The 25,342-nt window shown below is 41.7% G+C and overlaps 2 protein-coding genes across 7 annotated transcripts in view; one reads left to right on the forward strand and one right to left on the reverse strand.

The window, feature by feature from the left end:
* inpp4b (inositol polyphosphate-4-phosphatase type II B) overlaps nucleotides 1–25,342 on the forward strand; it is a 786,855-nt gene that overhangs the window by 587,669 nt on the left and 173,844 nt on the right. The gene's annotated exons all lie outside the window — the stretch shown is intronic.
* On the reverse strand, nucleotides 17,755–19,170 carry LOC132391663 (general transcription factor II-I repeat domain-containing protein 2-like). Its single transcript, XM_059965152.1, has 2 exons — nucleotides 18,143–19,170; nucleotides 17,755–18,057 (listed from the first exon to the last, which is right to left on the reverse strand). The coding sequence occupies exon 1, from the start codon at nucleotides 18,747–18,749 to the stop codon at nucleotides 18,147–18,149; it is 603 nt and encodes a 200-aa protein (XP_059821135.1). The 5' UTR covers nucleotides 18,750–19,170; the 3' UTR covers nucleotides 17,755–18,057; nucleotides 18,143–18,146.

Here is a 25,342-nt window from a genome sequence, read left to right on the forward strand (position 1 = left end):
ATGTAGAGGGACTTTTCTGGCGTTCGTTATCATAAGACATGCTGAATTATTTTCTCCCCTTCCAGCAATGAATTGAAATCACATAGTTGAGGATACTGAATTGAAATCTTTATATTGAAAGAAAGAGTGTCTTTGGGATTTGATTTGCCATAGATAGTAGAAAAGCTGAGCCTAAAACCTTTTGCTGATAATATTTTGTAAACAAGCATGTTTGAGTTTATATGACCTTCACTGCTGTTTTAGTAGAGCATTAACTTGTTTAAAGGAATGTTTAACCAATTCCATTAAACTGTGGAATATCACTAGTAAATTAACAAATGAAGTATTAATCATTGATGTCACTAATGGTAATGTCTAGATATGTGTATGTTGTTGCACGGCACCTTCTGGAAAACATCTTGTCAAGAGTGTACTGCATGTCCAGATCTTATTGCAAAAATAGTGGAGTTTAATGATGCCTATCATTATTGTCATGTAAATCTTCAACTTGTGGGGAAAATTGTATTAGAAATTGCCATACAGATGATAGATTGGATAACCATGCCATTAGCTTTGTCAAGTGAGAGCTTACTCTCAGTGTCCCTGTGAGATTAATGAAATTGTTGTATTTGTAAATTAATTGCCAATTAAAATTGCTACAGGAAATAAGGTCTACAAGATAGCGGTGTAAGTGCTCTTACAATTCCATTCAACCACTGTGGCCCAGAAAAGCAATTCAAATTGTGATGCTTCACTTCTGAATTACTCTTTGATTTATGAAAACGACCATTTTTTTAAGAAAAATCTTTTTCCCTTGTAATCCAAATCTATCTTTTCCACCTTGTTTCTTTAATTGCATTAATTTAATTCTAATTCCATCTATTTCCTTTCATTTCAGTTCATTTCCCACATTAGATCATATTACAAATGAAAATATTGAGCATACTGAGCAGATCGCACAAAAGAGAGAGAAACCGAGTTAATGTTTTGGGTTGATGATCTTTCATTGGATTATTTCATCTTTCTTTAAGGTCTGTAGTTCTTGTGCTTTTCCCATTTGCTTAGGTGAAAAGCGGAAAGGCATTTTTGAACACTACCTTGCGTGGTGTCTGACAGATGCTTGAATCTTGTCAAAACTGGTTAGCAGTGTCTATAAATCCAAAGTAAGTCCAGGTTGAAGTTTATTGTCATTCAGCCATTCACATGTATACCACCAATGAAACAATGTTCCACTGGTCCAAGTTACACAATGCTGTACATATAACTCACATACATAACATATAAAGTAGTATTACCACAGATAAATGAACAAGTAATGAGTTACTTATATGATACAAAGAGAATAACGCTACTGATACTTAAAACCTGATGAGATCTGGGTGGTGGCAGAGAGTTGAGTAGGCTTACGCCCTGGGGGAGCAAGCGGTTCCCATCATAACAGTTCTGGTCCTAATGCTATGGCATGTCTTGCCTGATGGTAGGAGGTCAAAAAGATTGTAGGATGGATGGGAGGGATCACTGACAATGCTAAGGGCCCTGCATAGGCAGTGGTCCTGATAAATATTTCCAATGGGTGGAAGAGAGACCCCAATGAATGTCTCGGCATTCCTCAGATTCATTTGTAGGGACATGGTCAGATGCCCTTCAGTTCCCAAACCAGATAGTGATGCAGCTGGCCAGGACACTCTAGATGGTGCTCCTGGAGAAATTAGTTATTATGGAGTGAGGAGCTTCACTCTGCTCTGTCTCCTCCGGAACTGGAGACACTGCTGCACTTTCTTAGCCAAAGGGAGGGTGTTGAGGGATCAGGTGAGCTTGTCCATTAAGTGCACTCCTGGTGCTGCTAACTCTCTTCAAGGCAGAGGCCGTGTTTGCGTAGTGAAGAGTGGTCAGCCTGCATATTCCTAAAGTCCTCAATCATCTCTTTGGTCTTGTCCATGATTAAAATAGCACTGGTGAAGCACATTTGCTGGTAGTAAGCAAAGAAAACAAAGCTATGTTACAGTATTAATCACACCTTTTCTTGGATATGATCACTGCGATCAATAGCCTATAACTTCCCTGTACAACCTAGCAGTTTTGCGGTGTGAACTTAAGTTTTGAAGGTGCAGCGTGGTGTGTACAGGCTGTATCGAGGTGGACAGGCCAAAGCCTGAGAACAGGGAATGAGCCAGTGTAGTGGATTTGGAGGTGATTCGATATGGCAGAACCGAGACAGCGGGGCCCAAGCCCAGGCCCAGGCCCAGGCCCAAGGAAAGGCCCGAGGTTCAATCAGTTTACCTGCTGTGTCAATTTGGAAAGATTGTGTACTGGCCTGAGAGCGTATCGAAGTCGTGCATTAACAGCGTAGACAGCAATGGGCTGAGCATGCACCACTGGACAGCACCAGTGCTCACTGTGGTGGAGCTAGAGGTGTTTTTACCATCGTGGACTGATTGTGGCCTTTCTGTCAAGACATCCAGGATCCAGTCACAGAGAGAGGAGACCCAGGAGGACAGTTTACCCACCAGCTTCTGAGGGACGATCATGTTAAATGCTGAGCTAAAGTCAATAAACAGCATCCTGGCACTTGAGGCACCATTTTCCAGTAGAACAGTTTGGAGTGGAGTGCAGAGGCGATTGCACCATCAGTGGACCAGTTTGGGTGATAAGTGAACTGCAAAGGGTCCAATGCAGCAGGAAGATGGGATTTAATGTGATCCATATCCAGCCACTTAGAGTTCTTCATCATCGTTGAGGTCGGTGCCACAGGACGATACTCATTGAGGCAGGTTACTGTCACCTCCTTGGGCACTGTGATGATGGAGGCCTCCTTGAAGCCGGAAGGGACAGCAGACTGTTCCAGGGATACGCTGAAGTTGTCCATTAGAATGTCAGTTAACTGGGCTGCACAGTCTCTCAGCACCTCACCAGGTACATTACCAGGCCCTGTAGCTTTCTAGGGCCTTCCTCACTTCAGCTGCAGCCAGACAGAGTGCCTACTCCACAGGAGGAAGGGGCCCTTCCTCCATTGTTGGTTCCCCTCTGTGGTTTAATAAGTTTTGCATGCACTAAACCATAGAATTTCATGCAGCTTCACTTCAACACTGAATTAATCCCACAAACTACGGACTCATTCTTAAGGACTCTGCAACTCACATTCGCGATACTTTCCACTTATTTATTTGATTGTTTGTTTGTGTGTATATATGTACATAGAAAGTTGTCTTTTGCACATCTTATTTGAGACATTGGTGCATCCAGCTTCAGCAGCCTTTCTAGCTCCAATTAATGGTGTAATTATTTGTTCTTTCTGTCTTATGATCGCAGGACACAGTAGGGATTAACAATATCAAGTATTGCATGTCCAACTCACCAACTCACTGGATAGTAAAAGAGCTCCACAGAAGGGGCTTTTGCTCACTGTGTTGTTGCCCACTACAGCCACCCAGGGGTGACAGCATCAGAACCGGCAGGCAAGGAAGCAAAAGAGTGGAAATTGTGCTGGTATACGTGCAAGACTAAAGACAAAATCCTTCAGGCTAGCTCTTCCATCGTTTCTGCTTTCAACCATTCATTCACTAGGAAATAAACTAGATATCCTGCGTCTGAGATTCAAACAGCTGCACGCTCATCCTGATGGAAACGTCAGCTAGAGGGTTTCACCACTTTATGGGCTGACAAAATTCCTGCAATTTCTGGCAAGACCTGCGATGGCAGGTGTATGCAGCTACATAAGCCACTGTTCGCCTATGGCAGAGTTTTTAATTGTGAAGTGCAGCCCCTTGTATCCATTGAGGGAGTTGATTGCTATTGTGATTGTGGCTGTAAATGTCCCCCTGTGCTAATGCTGGAGAAGAACTAAGCGAAGCTCTACGTGCCATCACTGACTTGCAAACCAAATACTTTGATGGTTTCTTAATTGTTGTTGATGACGTCAACCATGCTAACTTAAAAGCAGTCTTACCTAAATTCTTTCAACGTGTTGATTTTGCTACCAGAGGTGAGGACGCATTAGAACCGGTTTGTTCCAACATCTGTGATGCATATAAAGCTGCTCCTCATCCTTACATGCCTCAGTGGTAACCGACCTCAATTGCTATTATCTAGTAACACTTTCATCCACTGTAATAAAGTGCTTTGAGAGGTTGGTGATGAGAAATTTCAACTCTTGCCTGAGAAGTGACTTGGATCCACTCCAACTTGCCTACTGTCACAACAGGTGAATGGCAGATGTCAGTTCATTGGCTCTTCACTCAATCCTGGCTCATCTGGACAGCAAAGGTGCACACATCGGGATGCTTTTGATCAGCTACAGCTCAGCGTTCAATACCACCATCCCCTCAAAGCTAATCAATAATCTTCAAGTCCTAGGCCTCAACTGAATCCTTGATTTCCTCACTTGCAGAGCCTTGTCTGTTCGAACTGGCAACAACATCTCCTGCACAATCTCCCTCAGCGCAGGTGTGCTTATCCCCTGGCTCTACCTGCTTTATATTTATGAATGTGAGGCTAAACACAGCTCCAATACCAGATTTAAGTTTGTTGACGACACCACTGTTGTAGGCCAAAGGAAGGGTGGTGACACATGGGAGGGAGAATGAAAATCTGATTGAGTAGTACCACTAGAACAACCTCTCGTTCGATGTCAGCAAGACCAAGGAGATGATTATTGACTTCAAGAGGAGGAAACCAAGGTCCATGAGCTGTCACAGGAAAGCAGCATCCATTATCAAAGACCACCACCATCCTGGCCACGTTCTCTTCTCGCTGCTGCCATCAGGAAGAAGGCATGGATCCACACCACCAGGTTCAGGAAGTGTCACTACCCCTCAGCCATCAGGCTTGCGAGGCAGAGGAAATCACTCTTCACTCACCCGCATCACCTATCACTGAACTGTTTCCAATGAACTGGCCTCACTTCAAGGACTCTTCATCTCGTGTTCTCGATATTTAATGCTTTATTTGTTAATTTTTCTCTTTCTTTTTGTGTTTTCACAGTTTTTTATACAGATTGGATGTTTTCTGCCCTGCTGGGTGTGGTCTTTCATTGATTCTGTCATGTTTCTTGTATCTACGGTGATTGCCCTCAAGAAAATAAATCTTAGGATTGTATATGGTGACATATAGTGTATGTACTTTGATAATAAATTTGCTTTAAACTTTGAACACTGGATTCTCTGACTACTTACCTGTTAAGCTAATTCCTACATACCATGTCAAATCACCTCAAAGGGAGAAAAAGCCCTGGCCAGACAGACCAACTTTAGCGTTACAGGAATGTTTTGAAAACACAGGCCGGAACATGTTCAGGGAGGCATCTAGCTACAACGATCACATGAATAGTGATAAATATGTGAGATCTGTGATTGACTACATAGAGAGGTGCATTGAGGGTGTCACTATTATTAAACTTACCTATGTGAGGGCAAATCAGAAGTCACGGTTGACAGCAAAGGTCTACCCAAGGATGCTGCCTTTAAATCAGGGGATAAATTGGATCTCAGATCAGCAAGGAATGTGCAGGCTGACTTTAGGAAGACGGACGCTGATCATTCCTCGCTGCACATACGTGGATCCTCCGTGGAGAGAATTAGGAGCTCCGAGTTTCTGGGAATGCACTTAATGGATGGTCTCACCTGGTCCATCAGCAGCACCCCTTTGGTCAAGTGGGCACAGCAGCATCTCCACTTTCTGAGGAGACTGAGGCAAGTGAGGTTCCCCCCCCCACCCCCGCTTTAACCAATTTTTACAGGAGCGCCATCGCGAGTGCTCTGACCAGCTGCAGCACCATCTGATGAGGGAAATGCGAGGCATCTGACCACGAGTCCCTACAAAGGATTGGGAGGACTGCCGAGCAGATCGTCAGGGTTTCTCTTCACCCATACTTATCGGGAGAGATACCTATAGGAGAACTCCATGCACAGCACCCTTAACATGGTTAATGATCCCTTTCATCCGTCCAGCAATCTCTTTGACCCCATACTATCAGGCAGGCAGTATTGTAGCATTAAGACAAGAGATATAAGGATGAGAATGGCTGTAAGACTACTGAACCCTGCCGTCACCCAGGGCTTATCACGTACGAAGTGCCAGTGCTGTTTTACACTTTATAGCTTGTGTTGTATTGTCCCCTTATTATTTGTTTGTTTATTTCTGGTAATATTACTTTATGCGAGTGTATGTACTGTGTTGTGCATCTTGATCCAGAGGAACATTGTCTCATTCGGTGGTTACATGTGAGCAACAATAAACTGAACTTGAACTTGAATGTTGGTGGGTTGTCCACCTTTCCATGTGGTTTATCATTGATTCTATTTTATTTATTTGTATTTACCCTGAATACCTTGCAAGAAAATGAATTTCAGGGTAGTATGTGGTGACAGATATGTACTTTGATAATAAATTTACTGTGAACTTCAGAAACTGGTTTAGTGCAATGTACGTATTGAACCATAGAGGGGAGCCAACAATTGCTGTTTGTACGTTGGGTGGAAGTTAGTTCATTGCAGTTTTGCTGCATTGCCTCTAGGCCTGTGAAGAGCAAACCAAAGTTTTTAACTGTTTGTTACTATTTGATAAACAGATCCCTTGCCAATCATAAATGTATAGTAATTTGGAAGATGCAGTATCAGTTCATCCCAAAGAAGAAGGGGTATTTCAAAGAGAGAATGAGACAACCGTAGTTGAGAAAGAAAGTCAAAGACAGCATAAAAGCAAAAGAGAAAGCATACAACATAATGAAAATGATTGGGAAGCTTTTAAAAATCAACAGACAGCAGCTTAAAAAAACAGTAAGGAAAGAAAAGATGAAATACGAAGGTAAGCTAGCAATAATATAAAAGAGGGTATTCGAAGTTTTTTCAGTTATATGAAACATAAGAGGTGAGTTGGACATCAGACTTCTGAAAAATTATACTGGAGAAGTAGTAATGGGGACAAAGAAATGATGGATGAATTTAATAAATATTTTGCATCTGTCTTCATTGCGGAGCAGGTCAGAAATTTTGAGAGTGTCGGGGCAGAAGTGAGTATCAGTATTACTAGGGAGAAAGTGCTTGGGAAGCTGAAAGGCCTGAAGATAGATAAATCACCAGGACTAGATGGACTACACCCTAGGATTCTGAAAGAGCTAGCTGAAGAGATTGTGGAAACATTAGAAGTGATTTTTCAAGAATCAATAGATTCTAAAATGGTTCTGCAAGATTGGAAAATTGCAAATGTCACTCCACTCTTCAAGAAAAGAGGCAAGCAAAAGATGAGAAATTATAGGCCATTTAGCCTGACTTCAGTGGCTGGAAAAAGTTATAGTCTATTATTAAGGAAAAGGTTTTGGTGTTCATGGAGGTGTATGATGAAATAAGCTAAAGTCAGCATGATTTCCTTAAAGGGGAAACTGTTGAAATTCTTCTCGCTGGAAGGGGACTTTTATGGTTGGCTGCTGGTGGCTTGTGGTATTTTGCAGGGGTCAGTGTCAAGATCGCTGCTTTTCATGTGAAATGTTAATGATCTGGATGATGAAATTGTTGGTTTTGTAGCCAGGTTTGTAAATAATACAAAGATAAGTGGAGGGGCAGGTATTGCTAAAATAGGGAGTTCACAGCAGAATCTAGCCAGATTAGTAGAATGGGCAAAGTGGCAGATAGAATAGAGTGTAGGGAAGTGTATGCAACTGCACTGTGGTAGAAGGAATGAAGATATTTTGAGCAAATTCAGAAATTGGAGGTGCAAATGGACTTCAGAGACCCAGGGCATGATTCCCTTAAGGGTAACTTGCAGGCTAAGTCATTAGTAAGGAAGACAAGCTCAAAAGTTGCATTCATTTCAAGAAGACTATAATATAAAAGCAAGGATGTAATTCTGGGGTTTTATAAGGCATTGGTCAGATCACATTTGGAGTATTGCGAGCAGTTTTGGGTTCCACATCTAAGGAATAATGTGATGGCATTGGAGAGGGTACAGAGGAAGTTTACAGGAATGATAGCGTTAATGTATGAAAAGTATTTGACCATTCTGGGCCTTTGCTGTTGGAATTTAGAAGAATGAGGGGGTATCTCATTGAAACCTACTGAATATTGAAAAGCCTGAATAGATTGGACATGAAGAGCATGCTACCCATCGTTTGGGAGTCTATGACCAGAAGGCACAGCCTCTGAATAGAAGGTTGTCTCTTTAGAACAGAGATGAGGAGGAATTTCTTTAGCCAGAGGGTGGCGAATCTGTGAAATTTATTGCCACATTTAAAGTGGAATATTTAAATCGGAAGTACATCAATTGTTGATCAGTGAGGATGTCCAAGGTTATGGGGAGAAGGCAGGAGAATGGAGCTGAGAAGGAAAGTAAATCAGCCATGATGGAATGGTGGAACAGATGTGATGAGCTGAATAACCCAAGTCTCCTCCTATGTCTTATCATCTTATGGTCCCTAGTATCTCCTTGTCATGGTATTGACTGCACATCATTAGCAATTAAAGGAAGATGAACCATAGTGACAAGGGAGAAAAAGATGAGCAAGAGGCTATGATCGGTGCAAGATGATTTTACCAGTGAGTTTTTCCTCTAATGATGGATTTAGGACAGTGAGTAGCCATGTCCTGGGCAGTGGTTTCCGATTTCCTTTACAGGATGATGTGGAAACAGTTTGGCTGGGAAACAGCTAGCGCCTGTGTGGAGATCTTTTATTTTACAGTTGGATTGTTGCTATATTCCAACATTCTGGTTTGCTCTTAGGTACTTTATAAAGTTCAAAAGATGAAAGTTTGAAGCAATTTTATTATCAAAGTATACATATGTCACCATGCACAACCCTGAGCCTCATTTGCTTACAGGTATAATCAATAAATCCAATATCCATAATAGAATAAATGCAACACCACACCAACTAGGTGTATAACCGGTATGCAAAAGACAATAAACTGTGCATGTACAAAAATAAATTAATAATAATAATAATAATAATAATAATAATAATAATAATAATAATAATAATAATAATAATAATAAACTGGCTATAATTATTGAAATCATGAGATGAAGTCACTGAAAGTGAGTCCATAGAGGTGGGAACATTTCAGTGATGGGGCAAGTGAAATTGAGTGAAGTTAACTCCTTTGGTTCTAGAGTCTGATGATTGAGGGGTAATAACTGGTCCTGAACCTAGTGGGTCAGGCTCCTGTACCTTCATCCTGATGGAAGCAACGAGAAGAGAGCATGACCTGGGTGGTGGGCGTCTCTGATGTTGGATGCTGCTTTCCTATAATGCTCCATGTAGGTGTGCTCAATGGTGGGGAGGGCTTTATAACCATATAACAATTACAGCATGGAAGCAGGCCATCTCGGCCCTTCTAGTCCGTGCTGAACACTTACTCTCACCTAGTCCCACCGACCTGCACTCAGCCCATAACCCTCCATTCCTTTCCTGTCCATATACCTATCCAATTTTACTTTAAATGACAATATCGAACCTGCCTCTGCCACTTCTACTGGAAGCTTGTTCCACACTGCTACCACTCTCTGAATAAAGAAGTTCCCCTCTTGTTACCCCTAAACCTTTGCCCCCTAACTCTCAAATCATGTCCTCTTGTTTGAATCTCCCCTACTCTCAATGGAAAAAGCCTATTCACGTCAACTCTATCTATCCTCCTCATAATGTTAAATACCTCTATCAAGTCCCCCCCTCAACCTTCTATGCTCCAAAGAATAAAGACCTAACGTGTTCAACCTTTCTCTGTAACCTAGGTGCTGAAACCCAGGTAAATCTTCTCTGTACTCTCTCTATTTTGTTGACATCTTTCCTATAATTTGGCAACCAGAACTGTACACAATATTCCAAATTTGGCCTTACCAATGCCTTGTACAATTTTAACATTACATCCCAACTCCTATACTCAATGCTCTGATTTATAAAGGCCAGCATAACAAAAGCTTTCTTCACCACTCTATCCACATGAGATTCCACCTTCAGGGAACAATGCACCATTATTCCTAGATCACTCTGTTCTACTGCATTCCTCAATGCCCTACCATTTACCATGTATGTCCTATTTTGATTAGTCCTACCAAAATGTAGCACCTCACACTTACCAGCATTAAACTCCATCTGCCATCTTTCAGCCCACTCTGCTAACTGGCCTGAATCTCTCTGCAAGCTTTAAAAACCTACTTCATTATCTACAATGCCACCTATCTTAGTATCATCTGCATATTTACTAATCCAATTTACCACCCCAATTTATCATCATCCAGATCATCAATGTATATGACAAACCACACTGGACCCAGTACAGATCCCTGAGGCATACCACTAGTCACCGGCCTCCAAACTGACAAACAGTTATCCACCGCTACTCTCTGGCATCTCCCATCTAGCCACTATTGAATCCATTTTACTACTTCAATATTAATGCCTAACGATTGAACCTTCCCAACTAACCTTCCGCGCGGAACCTTGTCAAAGGCCTTACTGAAGTCCATATAGACAACATCCACTGCTTTACCATCGTCAACTTTCCTAGTAACCTCTTCAAAAAATTCAATAAGATTTGTCAAACATGAGCCTCCACGCACAAATCCATGTTGACCCTGTCTATCCAGATAATTATATATACCATCTCTAAGAATACTTTCCATTAATTTACCCACCACTGATGTCAAACTTACAGGTTTATAATTGCTAGGTTTACTCTTAGAACCCTTTTTAAACAATGGAACAACATGAGCAATACGCCAATCGTTCGGCACCATCCTTGTTTGTAATGACACTTGAAATATTTCTGTCAGAGCCCCTGCTATTTCTACACTAACTTCCCTCAAGGCCCTAGGGATATCCTGTCAGGACCCGGAGATTTATCCACTTTTATATTCTTTAAAAGCACCAGTACTTCCTCCTCTTTAATCGTCATAGTTTCTCTAATTTCCCTACTTGTTTCCCTTACCTTACACAATTCAACATCCTTCTCCTTAGTGAATACCGAAGAAAAGAAATTGTTCAAAATTTCCCCCATCTCTTTGGGCTCCACACATAGCTGTCCACTCTGATTCTCTGAGGGACCAATTTTATCCCTCACTATCCTTTTGCTGTTAATATAACTGTAGAAACCTTTTGAATTTATTTTCACCTTACTTGCCAAAGCAACCTTGTATCTTCTTTTAGCTTTTCTAATTTCTTTCTTAAGATTCGTTATACATTCTTTATATTCCTCGAGCACCTCATTTACTCCATGCTGCCTATATTTATTGTAGATATCTCTCTTTTTTCAAACCAAATTTCCAATATCCCTTGAAAACCATGGCTCTCTCAAACTTTTAACCTTTCCTTTCAACCTAACAGGAACATAAAGATTCTGTACCCTAAAAATTTCACCTTTAAATGACCCTCATTTCTCTATTACATCCTTTCCATAAAACAAATTGTCCCAATCCACTCCTTCCAAATCCTTTCGCATCTCCTCAAAGTTAGCCTTTCTCCAATCAAAAATCTCAACCCTGGGTCCAGTCCAATCCTTCTTCATAATTATATTGAAACTAATGGTATTGTGATCACTGGACCTGAAGTGCTCCCCAACACATACCTCCGTCACCTGACCTATCTCATTCCGTAACAGGAGATCCAACATTGCTCCTTCTCTAGTTGGTACCTCTATGTATTGCTGCAGAAACTATCCTGCACACATTTTACAAACTCCAAACCATCCAGCCCTTTTACAGAATGGGCTTCCCAGTCTATGTTTGGAAAATTAAAATCTCCCACAATCACAACCCTGTACTTACTACAAATATCTGCTATCTCCTTACAAATTTGCTCCTCCAATTCTTGCTCCCCTTTAGGTTATCTATAATACACCCCTATATGTGTTACTACACCTTTCCCATTCCTCAATTCCACCCATCTAGCCTCCCTAGACGAGCCCTCTGATCTATCCTGCCAGAGCACCGCTGTAATATTTTCTCTGACAAGCAATGGAACACCTCCCCCTCTTGTCCCTCTGATTCTATCACACCTGAAGCAACAAAATCCAGGAATATTTAGTTTCCAATCACACCCCTCCTGCAACCATGTTTCACTAATAGCTACAACATCATATTTCCAGGTATCAATCCATGCTCTAAGCTCATCCACCTTTCTTACAATGCTCCTAGCATTAAAATAAATGCATTTAAGAAATTAAGCTATTGCAGTTACTTGGAAATCGGATACACATTTAAGTATAGATTCTTGGAAGAAAGAAATCTATGGTTGTATTCCATTAGAAAAAATTACTTATAATTTAAGAGATAAATATGAAACATTTTTGAAAATTTGGAGCCCTTATTTACAAAAGACAGGATTAAATATATAGATGCTTTGAAGATGAAACAATTGGTTATTAGGGGAAAGAAATAAATATACATATTAAAATTATTACGAATTCCATGGAGCATGTGGAGATCTTCCAATAACCAGGCTTTCTTTCTTTTTTTCTTTCTTTCTTTTTTTTTCTATAGGGCAGTTAGGGGGGAGGGGTTAAGGGGAGGGGGTATGGGTTATATACATTGTTTTTTCATACTTTGTAATCATTTAAAAATGCAATAAAAAAAGTTTAAAAAAAAAAGAAAAAGAAATTCTCCACCTCTTTCTCTCTGTTTATCTCTAATGGTGCAAACAACTTTACTATTTTCTTTTTCTTCCTTCTCCCATACGTCTGTTCCTACACTGGTTCCCCTCCCCACTTGAATCCAGTTTAAATCCACTGGAGCCTCTCTAGCAAACCTACCCACAAGGATATTTGTCCCCCTCCAGTTCAGATGTAAACCGTCCTGCCGGAACAGGTCCCACCTTCCCTGGAAAACTGCCCAATTATCTATAAATCTGAAGCCCTCCCTCCTGCACCATGTCTTCAGCCGCATGCTGATCTGCGCTATCTTAGTATTTCTAAACCAGCCTGCTTGTGGCACTGGTAGCAATCCTGAGATTGCTATCCTGGAGGTCCTGTCCTTTAACTTGGAGCCTAACTCCCTAAACTCACCTTTCAGGACCTCCTCACTCTTCCTACCCACGTCATTGGTCCCTATATGGACCACGACATCCGGCTGCTCACCCTCCCTCTTGAGAATCCTGGGAACTTGAACCAAGATATCACAGACCCTGGCACCAGGAGGCAACAGACCATCCAGGATTCTCGATCTCTTCCACAGAACCTCCTATCTGCCCCCCTAACTATCGAATCCCCTATCACTACTGCTCTCCTCTTTTCCCTCCTTCCCTTCTGAGCTGAGGGTCCTGTCTCGGTGCCAGAGATGCAACCACTGCAACTTGTCCCTGGTAGGTCGTCCCCACCAACAGTATCCAAAATGGTATACTTATTATTGATGGGAACGGCCACAGGGATGATCTGCTCTTCCTGTCTATTCCCCTTCCCTCTCCTGACAGTCACCCAGCTACCTGTCTCCTGTCTCTTAGGGGTGACTCTCTCCCTGAAACTCCTGTTTATTTCTGTCTCTACCTCCTGAATAATCCGAAGTTCATCCAGCTCCAGCTGCAGTTCCCTAACACGGTTTGTCAGGAGCTGCAGCTGGATGCACCTTTTTGCAGGTGTAGTCATCAGGGACAGCTGTGCTCGCCCTGACTTCCCACATACTGCAAACGGAGCACTCAACTGCCCTAACTGCGACCTCCATTACCTACTCCTAATCTAATTAGATTAATTAAAGGAACTTACCCGGCCTTACCTCACCTGGAGTGAAGCTGGTCCTCAGCCTCTGCTCGCTTTTTAAATTCTCCCACTGCCTCACGGGCCGACTTTCACGCGCTTGCGCAGTCATGCCCCGTTCAAATCTCGCCTCTGCCTGTTGAGCCAAAGCCATCTCACTCTGCCTCAGTCCACTCCGACGATGGCCGCTGTATATGGCGGTTTCTTTCTTAAACCTTTGGCGCGCTACGTCACGCGCATGCACAGTCTAGCCTCTTTTCCCTGATCAGTTAAAAACAAAGGCTTCTCTCTGAGATGCCCTTACTTCTTTCCTCCCTGCCTCTTTCTGTGATTTACCCATGATGGACTGGGCTGTATCCACGACTTTTTGTAGGATTATCCGAACTGACTGAGGTCTGCAAGTGAGGAAATTGAGGATCCAGTTGCACAATGAGGTATTGAGGATTTTTGGAGCTTAAGGATTAGTTTTGAGGACATGATGATATGAATGCTGAGCTGTAGTTGTTGAAGAGCATTCTGATGTATGCATTTTTGGTGTCTAGAGGTTCCAGGGTTGAGTAAGGAGCCAATGAGATGGCGTCTGCAGTGGACTTGTTGTGTCAGTAGGCATGCTGGAGCGGGTCTAAGTTGCTTCTTGGGCAGGAGTTGATGTGTTTTATCATCAACCTCTCAAAACACTTCATCACTGTGGAAGTAAGTGCTCCTGGAGGATAGTCATTGAGGCAGCTTACCACATTCTTCTTTGGCACAAGTATAACTGATGCAGGTGGATACCTCAGACTGCTGAAGCGAGAGGTTAAAAATCTCAGCCAACACTCCTGTCTGATGCGCAGCCCAGATTTTTTTTGACTCGGCCAGATGCTTTCCGTGGGTTCACCCTCCTGAAGGATGCCCTCATGTTGGCCTCAGAGTCTGAAATCACAGGATCATCGGGGGCTGTGGGAGTTCGCGATGGTTGTTCCATATTTTGACTGTCAAAGCGAGCAATGGAAGGCACTGAGCTCATCTGGAAGCAAAGCCCTGTTGTTGCCTATGCTGCTTGACTTTGCTTTTAAATGTACTTGATTTACATTATATAAATTTATGTATAAAGATAATCTTGTTATTGTTAACCTGCTAGTATGTTTAAAAACAAGGGAAAAATCTGCATCCTTGTGTGTATGCTGAACACCACCATGGGGAAGGATATTTATTGATTTTTCTGCTATCTGATTATCCACCTGCACTTTTGACACTGATCGGGTAAGACTATGAATCTCAAAGTTGTATATGGTAATATATACATATTTTGATAATAAATTTTCTTTGAGCTTTACTCCATTTCTGCTTTGTCTTTTCTTTTAATCCTATGTTGTATCTCCAGAAGATTAATTTTCAAATCCATAATATCTGCAGTGTTGCTTTTGGTATGCCTTCTATATTCATTACACCAGCATCGGTCTTCTGGCTTGACAGTGATTACTGAGCGAAAGAGAAACTGGACCATAAAAGTACATATAAGTGATAGATATTTTTGCAGTTGATCTCATGGGACCACATAGATCCCTGGTTTTGGACTGCTGGATATACAGAATCTTAAGTAGATAGTATGTTAATGTATTAGTGTTGTGATCATGCCAAATAATAATTTACTTAGCTTGTAATACTTACTGTCATTTCAGCTGTTAAGTATTTAATTTATCTACTTTCCTCATGTCATTTTCTTAAATCCTGGGTTCAAAAGTTTAAAAAATTTGTATACTGTATTATGAACTGCAGCCTCTTTGGTCCTCAGGAATTTTCGTCATGAGAAGGGAGTTAAGTTCCAGCCACGGGTTGTATTTAAGCAGTCAAGCAGCACTTCTATCTCTAAGTGGCAAATGCGCCAAATAGATCCCCATTTATTAGTGAATGAGTTACACTGTGAAAATACTAATGTCACCACAATTGCAAAACCTTTTTCAACTCATTCAATATAGTACACGAATAAAATAAACCCAAGCCTGCAGCACTCAGTGCAAAGTTTTTCTGTTATTGATCATTTAAAGGCTGGTTACATTGAAAACAGGAAGTCCTTAGTTGTTCTCAGATTGAAGTAATATCAAAAAGAAGAAACAGGAGGAGGCTCTCTGTTTTAGCATGTGTAACAGCTGCTCTGCTATCTCACATTTCATTCCATTATACTCAAGCTGTTTTCTTTTTGCCAAGATGCTTTTGCAGTATCTGTTTAGAGATGCATGCTTCACAATTTGCATTCATACCGAGGTTTGTAACATCAGCAAACTTGGATACATTATACAGTGAATCTTTCCAAGTCATTAATGTAAATTGCAAATTACTGCAACTTCATTCTGTGGCAGCCCACCAGTTACAGCTTTTTGCCTCACCGATTGCTCTGTGTCACAAAATGTTATTGAAGTGTAGTAAGCTATATTTCTGAAGAATTTGTATCAGCATTTGGGACCAACCACAAGAAACTTTCAACTGGGGCATGCGGCAAGAATGGAAATCCCCTAAAAAGCAATTTGGATAACATGGGATCAGAATTCAGAATGCAGGCAATGAACGTAGCTAAAGAGCATAATTCAGAATCATGTGGTGTCTTTCCATGTTACACCAACAGCACCAATAAGAGCTTGGCAATCTGGGTGAATTCCTAGACAATCTGGGAATGTTGGCAACCTAGGTGGTTAATTGTAATTGTTGTGAGTCTCTAGCTGTGACACTATCTGGATTCTGAAGATGGAGAGAGTTATTTGGAAAGATATGGATATAATTGGATGCTATGAAGTTTCTCAATGAAGTTTCGAGAAGACTTTGAAAATTAGAATATATCTCTAAAAATGCTCGGCCATTAATGTGGGTAAGCTTGTTGTCATCTCAAGACCAGAAATTGCAGGTGTAATGCCCACTTCTCTATGTAAGAAGAAATGCCACTGTAAAATACCTATAAATATGAGATGCAAATACACTGTTAACTACCTTTGAATATGCAGTACAGATCTACCGAGGCCAATTTACTAACTAATGGTGAAAATAGATCTGGGGTGATGATATCTTATCATGTTCTCAGGTGGATATAGGGTAATGTTTTACTTTGGGCATCTATCAAGTTTGGATCAGGGATGCTTACCACATGTGTTTATCAAAGTTATTTCCCCATTTCAGCGACCAATACATAGTGTAGAATGGTTTGGGATTTGATGGAATCAGTGTGTAAATCTGACATTCCATTGCCTTGTAAAGTAAAGTTATATGGCATGGGTTGGTTGCCTGCAGTCCTTGTCCTTGGCCACCCATCTTTGTATCTCCCTTGTCTGGATGTGTAAGGCCCACAGATTGCCAGATTCCAGAAGCAGGATATTGAATGTGAAGTTCGGTCTCTGGATTGGACCAGAAAGCTTTTACAGTTACCAAAACTCTCAAATAATTTTAAATGTTTTGGAGTCCTTTAAGAGCCATTCAAAAAATATTTTAAAGATAATGTTTTCTTAAGCATCAGTTAAAATGCATTAAACAATAAGCATAAACAGAAGTAATTGGCTCCCCTTTCTTTCGTCCCCACAGTCCCATTGAAATCAGAAGGGCCACTGACCCATAGAGGTGGCACCTGGCATAAAGAGCAAAACCTGAAACCTCAACATCAGAGGTGGGGAATCTCAGAAAGATAGAGACACCATAAAAACCTGCAGATGCTGGAAATCTGGAACAACCCACAAAATGCCAGAAGAACTCAGCGGAAAAGGAACCCTGCTGAGTTCCTCTCGCTCTTTGTGTGTCAATTATAAAAATTGAGTTCTGCCACAGGACGGAACAATCTGCTTAATTTGAACTTGATCAACCACTCTCAAAATTCGTTCCTAGCCTCCAGTTCATCGACAGAAGGAACTGCAGTTTCTCACATCGGCTACACCGAGAACAGCTCACAAACTTGTGACTTCTACCACCTAGAAATGCAATGGCCACAGGTACAAGGGAACTCCATGAGCTACATGTTCCTTCAAACCACTCTCATTTGGAAATACGTTGTTGATCCTTTATTGGTCTAGGGCAGGGGTCAGCAACCTTTACCACTGAAAGAGCCACTTGGACCCGTTTCCCACAGAAAAGAAAACACTGGGAGCCGCAAAACCCGTTTGACATTTAAAATGAAATAACACTGCATACAATGTTTTTTTTGCCTTTATGCTATGTATAAACAAACTATAATGTGTTGCATTTATGAAATTGATGAACTCCTGCAGAGAAAACGAAATTACATTTCTGCATGCAACAAAAACATTTTGAACTCCGAAAAAAAGACGTTGGGTTGAAAGTTACTTTTAAGTAAAATATTCAATGTCTATTTGAGTCCTTCTTGTATTTATGAAAAACGCCGAACTTAAATTTTCCGCCAGCAGCAAACCAAAAATAACGTCAGCCAGCTGTCATCCTGAAAAATGAAAGGACTATTTCACTGAACAATGAAAAAATATGAATATAAGTAAAATAATAGGCAATTAAAATATTTATCATACTTGGTTAATGGGATTTCTGCTCCTGGACCTCAGCGCACAGCGTCTGCACATCAGGGCTGTATGATGTCACCTTCATCTTTACACAGGATCGCAAGCTGTCATCTGTGAGGTTTTCAATATCACTCCATTTGTGTTTCTGAGCAAGAACGGCCTTCTGACGGGCAACATCTTCAAGGTCTGCTGTCAAGCGTCTAAACTTGGACACCCATATGTCTTTGTCGGCTATGTCGGCCAGTTCCATCTCAAGATCAGGTTGACTCACACCTGCCAATGCAGTCGTATTCATTAGGGAAGGATCGATGCTTAAGGGAGTGACCGGGAAGGATAATGTGTTTTTTTCCTCTCTGAACTCACAGAAGCGTTTCCCAAACGATGTTTGCATTGCGATGATTGCAGAATGTAAATACTCCGAAATTATCATGTCGTGACCTTGTTTGAACTCTCTCAAATTGGGGAAGTGAGACAAAGTGCCTTTCTGTAAATCTCTGGCAAGCACTGTCAACTTGCGCTCGAATGCCAAAACATCCTCCAACATGTGCAGGGCTGTACGTCCTTTCCCCTGAAGAGCTGTGTTCAGCGTGTTCAGGTGCGCTGTCATGTCTACCATGAAGTGTAGCTTTTCCAGCCACTCTGGCTGTTCCAGCTCAGGAAAGGTGAGCCCTTTGCTGCCCAGGAAAGTTTTCACTTCTTCCAGACACGCGACAAAGCGTTTCAGCACCTTCCGTCTGGACAGCCAGCGATAAAAACACGTTGTAGCGGTGTCAGTAAACTGCAGTCAAAGATAGCTTTATTCGAACTAAACAGCCTTGCTTTTAAGCCTCCCTCAACCCAGCCCCCATGGACGCAGATGCTGCAAAAGACGCGTACTCACAAACCCCCGTAGGCTATCTCCCTTAGCCGGAATGCTGGCTAATTGTGAGCCGTTTCGGATGTGGCAGGAAATGTGTCGCTACACTTAGGTTGTACAAGATCACCATAATTACATTTCAAAAGCTAACAAACTAACATAAAATACATTTTAATTAAATACCGACCAATTATTTCCCAAAGCCACAGGGAGCCGCAGCACAGAGGTGAAAGAGCCACAAATGGCTCGGGAGCCGCAGGTTGCCGACCCCCGGTCTAGGGGCTAAGGAAACAATTTGAGAAGGAAAATAAAAACAACTGTATGTGAATCAGCAGATAATTAATATAAATGGTGTTCAATATCTTTCTGTGCAAGGTTCTAAACTTGCTGGCACTTGGGTAAACTTGCTCCTTTCTTTAGGAAATGCCAAAATTTACCTACACAATTTGGGGCTGTAGCTTTTCAAAATATTATCTTTAATTTAGTTGCTTTACAACATTTCTAGAGTAAGTTCTCTAACAGTTCTCTAGTCAGACAATTAATGCTCAATAAAGCTTCAAGGAATTGTTCGCAGAGGCTTCTTAACAAAGAACTTTTAAATTCAGTTCCTAAGTGCTTTTGAGATTGGTCATATCATGGTGAAGCTAAATATAGTAAAATACAATATCTCCTTGAGAACATGTCAACAAAATTTGACGTCACCCTGTACCTAATCTTTCCTTCAGCAACAATGCTTGATTATTTCCTAGATCTTTAAAATTAAATCACACAAGTATGAGTTAAATAGAGTAAGTAAGCTTCCAGTTCAGCTTTTTCAGGAACACAATTATTGGAACAATAGGATATAGTTGAAATATATAGAATGTCATTCAACTTCTGAAAAATCAAGTTAATTAGCTAACAGATTTTGGATGGATATTCTTGTTCAGAAATAAGGAAACTGGAAATTCTAAAGAGGGTAAAGAAAAATGAGAAAGACTTTAAAAGTTAGAACTATACAAACTATTCAAAATGTAATCATCTTCTGAACCAGGCTTGACATTTCAGCTTTATTTTAGCTTTTAGGATTCTTTGCCTAATTCAAAACATATACTTAATGGACCTTTCTCTTTCATTGTGCTTTATTTTTGTGATTCTTTGAGTAAGTAAGAATGTTTAATAAGTAATAAGGAATACCCAATTGATTCTTATGTTTTTGATTTTGGAATCAAAATTGCATAATGGCAAATTAATTAAAAGTTTTTCTCTGAGGAAGAAAAAATAGAGCTATCAGAAAATAAAAATACGTTCAGAAATATAACTAAAATTAGAGAATCATAGAAGTAATTGAAAATTTCTAACACTGGAGAAAGCCACTAAACCTATCTTTTTTGTGCTGGACGAAACAGAACTTAAGAAATAAGAGCAGAATTAGGCCATTTGGCCCATTGAGTCTGCTCCGCTATTTCATCATACTTGATCCATTTTTCCTCTCAGCCCTGCCTTCTTTCTGTGTTCCTCATGCCATGACCAATCAAGAATTTACCAACCTCTGCCTTCAATATGTGTAGACTTGGCCTCCACAGCTGCCTGTGTCAATGAATTCCATGAATTCTCCACTCACTGGCTAAAGAAATTCCTCTGCATCTCCATTCTAACAGGACACCTCTTTATTCTGAGGCTGTGTCCTCTGGTCTTAGACTCTCCCACCATATCCTCTCCACATCCACTCTATCAAGGCCCTTCACCATGAGATAGGTTTCAGTTATATTCAATAAAAGAGTGCCAGATGGCTCTGGGCCTGTGTTCACTAGAATTCAGATGAATAAGGGGTGACCTCATTGAAATCTATTGAATTTTTTTGAATTTTATTGCCATCATTGCCATTACCCTCCACCACCCTCCACCTGGCCCTAATTCACCTGGACAAAAAAGACACATACTTTCGAAAGCTGTTCATAGACTTCAGTTCAGCATTCAACACAATCATCCCTCAGAAACTGATTGGAAAGCTGAGCCTACTGGGCCTGAACACCTCCCTCTGCAATTGGATCCTAGACTTCCTGACTGGGAGATCTCAGTCAGTCCGAATCGGGAGCAGCATCTCCAACACCATCACACTGAGCATGGGGGCTCCCCAGGGCTGTGTGCTCAGTCCACTGCTGTTCACTCTGCTGACCCACGACTGTGCTGCAACACACAGCTGGAACCACATCATCAAGTTCGCCCATGACACGACCATGGTGGGTCTCATCAGCAAGAACGACGAGTCAGCTTACAGAGAGGAGATGCAGCGGTTAACAGACTGGTGCAAAGCCAACAACCTGTCTCTGAATGTGAATAAAAGAGATGGTTGTTGACTTCAGGAGGGCACAGAGCGACCACACACCACTGAACATCGACGGCTCCTCGGTAGAGATCGCTAAGCACCAAATTTCTGGTGTTCACCTGGCGGAGAAACTCACCTGGTCCCTCAACACCAGCTCCATAGCAAGGAAAGCCCAGCAATGTCTTTACTTTCTGCGAAGGCTGAGGAAAGTCCATCTCCCAACCCCATCCTCATCACAATCTACAGAGGTTGTATTGAGAGCATCCTGAGCAGCTGCATCACTGCTTGGTTTGGAAATTGCACCATCTTGGATCACAAGACCCTGCAGCGGATAGTGAGGTCAGCTGAGAAGATCATCGGGGTCTCTCTACCCGCCATTATAAACATTACACTACACACTGCATCCGCAAAGCAAACAGCATTAAGAAGGACCCCACGCACCCCTCATACAAACACTTCTCCCTCCTGCCATCTGGGAAAAGGCACCGAAGCATTCAGGCTCTCACGACCAGACTATGTGACAGTTTCTTCCCCCAAGCCTTCAGACTCCTCAATACCCAGAGCCTGGACTGATACCAACTCACTGCCCTCTACTGTGCCTATTGTCTTGTTTATTATTTATTGTAATGCCTGCACTGTTTTGTGCACTTTATGCAGTCCTGGGTAGATCTGTAGTCTAGTGCAGTTTTTTTCTGTGTTGTTTTTACGTAGTTCAGTGTAGTTTTTGTATTGTTTTATGTAGCACCATGGTCCTGAAAAAGTCTCGTTTTTACTGTGTATTGTTGTGGTGAACTAGCAGTTATGGTCAAAATGACAATAAAAAGTGACGACCTGACTTGACTTGAATGGTGGAAGGCCTTGATAGACTGGATGTGGATAGCATGTTTCCTATGGTGGGAGAGTCTAAGACCAGAGGACTCAGCCTCAGAATAGAGAGGTGTCATTTTAGAATTGAGATGAGAAGAATTTCTTAGTCAGAATGTGGTGAATTTGTGGAATTTGTTGTCACAGGTGACTGTGAAGGCCAAGTCTACGTATATCTAAGGCAGAGGTTGACAAATTCTTGACTGGTCAGGGCATGAAGGGGTACAAGGAGAAGGTAGGAGATTGGGGCTGAGAGGAAAATTGGATCAGTCATGATAAAATGGTGGAGCAGGCTTGATGGGCCAAATGACCTAATTCTGTTTGCTATATTTTATACCTTATTTTATATCACCCCTCATTCTTCTGGATTCCAGAGAATACAGGCCCAGAGCCTGTATTTCATATTTAATGTGTTTCATATGACAAGCCGTTCAATCCCGGAATAATTTTCATGAACTTTCTTTGAACCCTCTCCAGTTTCAGCACAGCCTTTCTAAGATAAGGGGCCCAAACTTGCTCACACTACTTCATGTGAGGTCTCACCACTGCTTTATAAAGTTTCAACATTACATTCTTGCTTTTATGTTCTAGTCCTCTTGAAATGAATGCTAACATTGCATTTGCCTTCGTCCCCATTGACCCAACCAGCTAATTAACCTTGAGGGGATCCTGCACAAGGACTCACAAGTCCCTTTGCACCTCATATTTTTGAATTTTCTCTCAGTTTAGAAATTAGTAAATCCTTTCATTTCTTCTACCAAAGTGCACGGCCATACTCTCCGACACTATTCCATCTGTTACTTTACTCCGCCATTTCATTGTCCTCCATCACTACCTCTCCAGCATTGTTTTCCAGCAACCCGATATCCACTCTCACCTCTCGTTTACACTTTATGTATCTGAAGAAACTTTTGGGTTCCAATATTATTGGCTAGATTATTTTTGTAGTCCATCTTTTCAATCCTAATGACTTTTTTGGTTGCCTTCTACTGGTTTTTAAAAGCCTCCCAATCCTCTAACTTCTCACTGATTTTGCTCTATTATATGCTGTCTCTTTGGCTTTTATATTGGCTTTGACTTCTCTTGTTAATCATAGTTGTGTCATCTTGCCTTCAGAATAGCTCTTCTTCTTTGGTATGCCTATATCCTGTACCTTCCAAACCACTTCCTGAAATTCCAGCCATTGCTGCTCTGCTGTCATCTCTGCCAGCGTTCTTTTCCAATCACTGTTAGCCAACTCCTCTCTCATCCCTCTGTAATTCCCTTTACTCCACTGTAATACTGATACATCTGACTAGATGACGCTACCAAAAGCATACAACAGCTTACTGGCAGACAGAAGGGCAAAAGATTTGACTAAAAACATTACTTATAGCATCTTTTCTGAAGCCAGTTGTGATGGACTATCACTGCAGGCAGTGAGGAGGCAGGCAGAGGCAAGGCTTGTTTGGGGGATGAGCCTTGCTGGGACTTTGCGGGACTGAACGTGTTTGAGCCGAGGTAGCAGATGGAGTTAGTATCACTGCTGGAGATGAAGTGAGTGATTAGGAGAGGAGTTGATGCAGAGGAGTTTTGATGCTCACCCACCTAACCTGGGTGTGAGGTTGGATTGCTCCAAGCGCCGAGCTGATTTGGTGAGATTAAGAATAGCTTTGGGCCGGATGGCCTAAACATATTGTGCCGCCAGGGTCTGGGTCCTAAACCGAGCATTACCTGGTGCTTGGACAATTTAAGCACCAGCACAGATAGTCTGGAAGCCCAAGTGTCAGAAACGGAGGGAAGCGTCAGACTGATTTTGCCTGTTCTCCCGCGAATGTTCATTAATTTCCCCACTGCACTGATCCTGCTTCTCTGCGTTTTTGCCCCACTGGTTTGATGAACTGGGACAAGGCTTGGACCTACTCCAGCTGCTCTGGCAGTGGATCTGGGTCTCAGTGTGGTTTGGGCTGTTGATGGCTTGCTTCTATAGTTTGCATGATTTGTGGTTTTTTTTCTCTTTCTTTCTCTACACCGTAGTTTTTGTCTTTCTTTTTTGGTTATTTGGGATACAAGAAGGGTCAGAGCCGTCCCTATTTGCTGAGAAGACTGAGGTCCTTTAACATATGCTGGACGATGCTGAGGATGTTCTACGAGGCTGTGGTGGCCAGTGCTATCAAGTTTGCTGTTGTGTGCTGGGGCAGCAGGCTGAGGGTAGCAGACACCAACAGAACCAACAGACTCATTCATAAGGCCAGTGATGTTGTGGGGGTGGAACTGGACTCTCTGACAGTGGTGTCTGAAAAGTGGATGCTGTCCAAGTTGCATGCCATCTTGGACAATGACTCCCATCCACTCCATAATGTACTGGTTAGGCACAGGAGTACATTCAGCCCGAGACTCATTCCACCGAGATGTAACACTGAGCGTCATAGGAAGTCATTTCTGCCAGTGGCCATCAAACTTTACAACTCCTCCCATGGAGTGTCAGACACCCTGAGCCAATAGGCTGGTCCTGGACTTATTTCCACTTGGCATAATTTACTTATTATTTAATTATTTATGGTTTTATATTGCTATATTTCTACACTATTCTTGGTTGGTGCGGCTGTAACGAAACCCAGTTTCCCTCGGGATCAATAAAGTATGTCTGTCTGTCTTGCTTTGTGGCTGCAAGTATGCAGATAGATTTGAAGATGTATAATTTATATGGTTTTTGATAATAAATGTGCTTTGAATCTTTGAATCCTCATATTTCAGTGTGAATTTGATCTTGTTATGATCACTTTCTCCTAAGGGTTCTTTTACCTTCAGCTCTCTAATCAATCCCAGTTCATTAAACAACACCCAATCCAGAATAGTTGATCACATAGGGGACTCAACCCCAAGCTGCTCTAAAAAGCCATCTCATGGGCAATTTAGAAATTCCCCTCTTGGAATCCAGCTCCAACCTGATTTTCACAATCTAGTTGCATAGTGAGTCCCCCATAAGTATTGTAACTTTACCTTTTTGGCATGCATTTTTTAATCTCCCATTGTAATTTGTAGACCACATCCTTAGTGCTGTTTGGGGTCTGTTTATATCTCCATTTTTTTCTGGCAGGGAAATTCCCAATCCTTACCAAACCCAAAGAAGTAAATTTCCTTGTCTCAGGATCAAACAGCAGAGAAACAGCTCCTTTGGTCTAACTGTGGTCCACACTGA

This window comes from Hypanus sabinus, chromosome 3 (assembly GCF_030144855.1).
Source record: "Hypanus sabinus isolate sHypSab1 chromosome 3, sHypSab1.hap1, whole genome shotgun sequence".
In the NCBI taxonomy this organism is placed as follows: Eukaryota; Metazoa; Chordata; class Chondrichthyes; order Myliobatiformes; family Dasyatidae; genus Hypanus; species Hypanus sabinus.

Bases quoted from the DNA above. Each gene is read 5' to 3' on its own strand.
- LOC132391663 (XM_059965152.1), bottom strand. From the start codon at position 18,749: ATGGTAGACATGACAGCGCACCTGAACACGCTGAACACAGCTCTTCAG.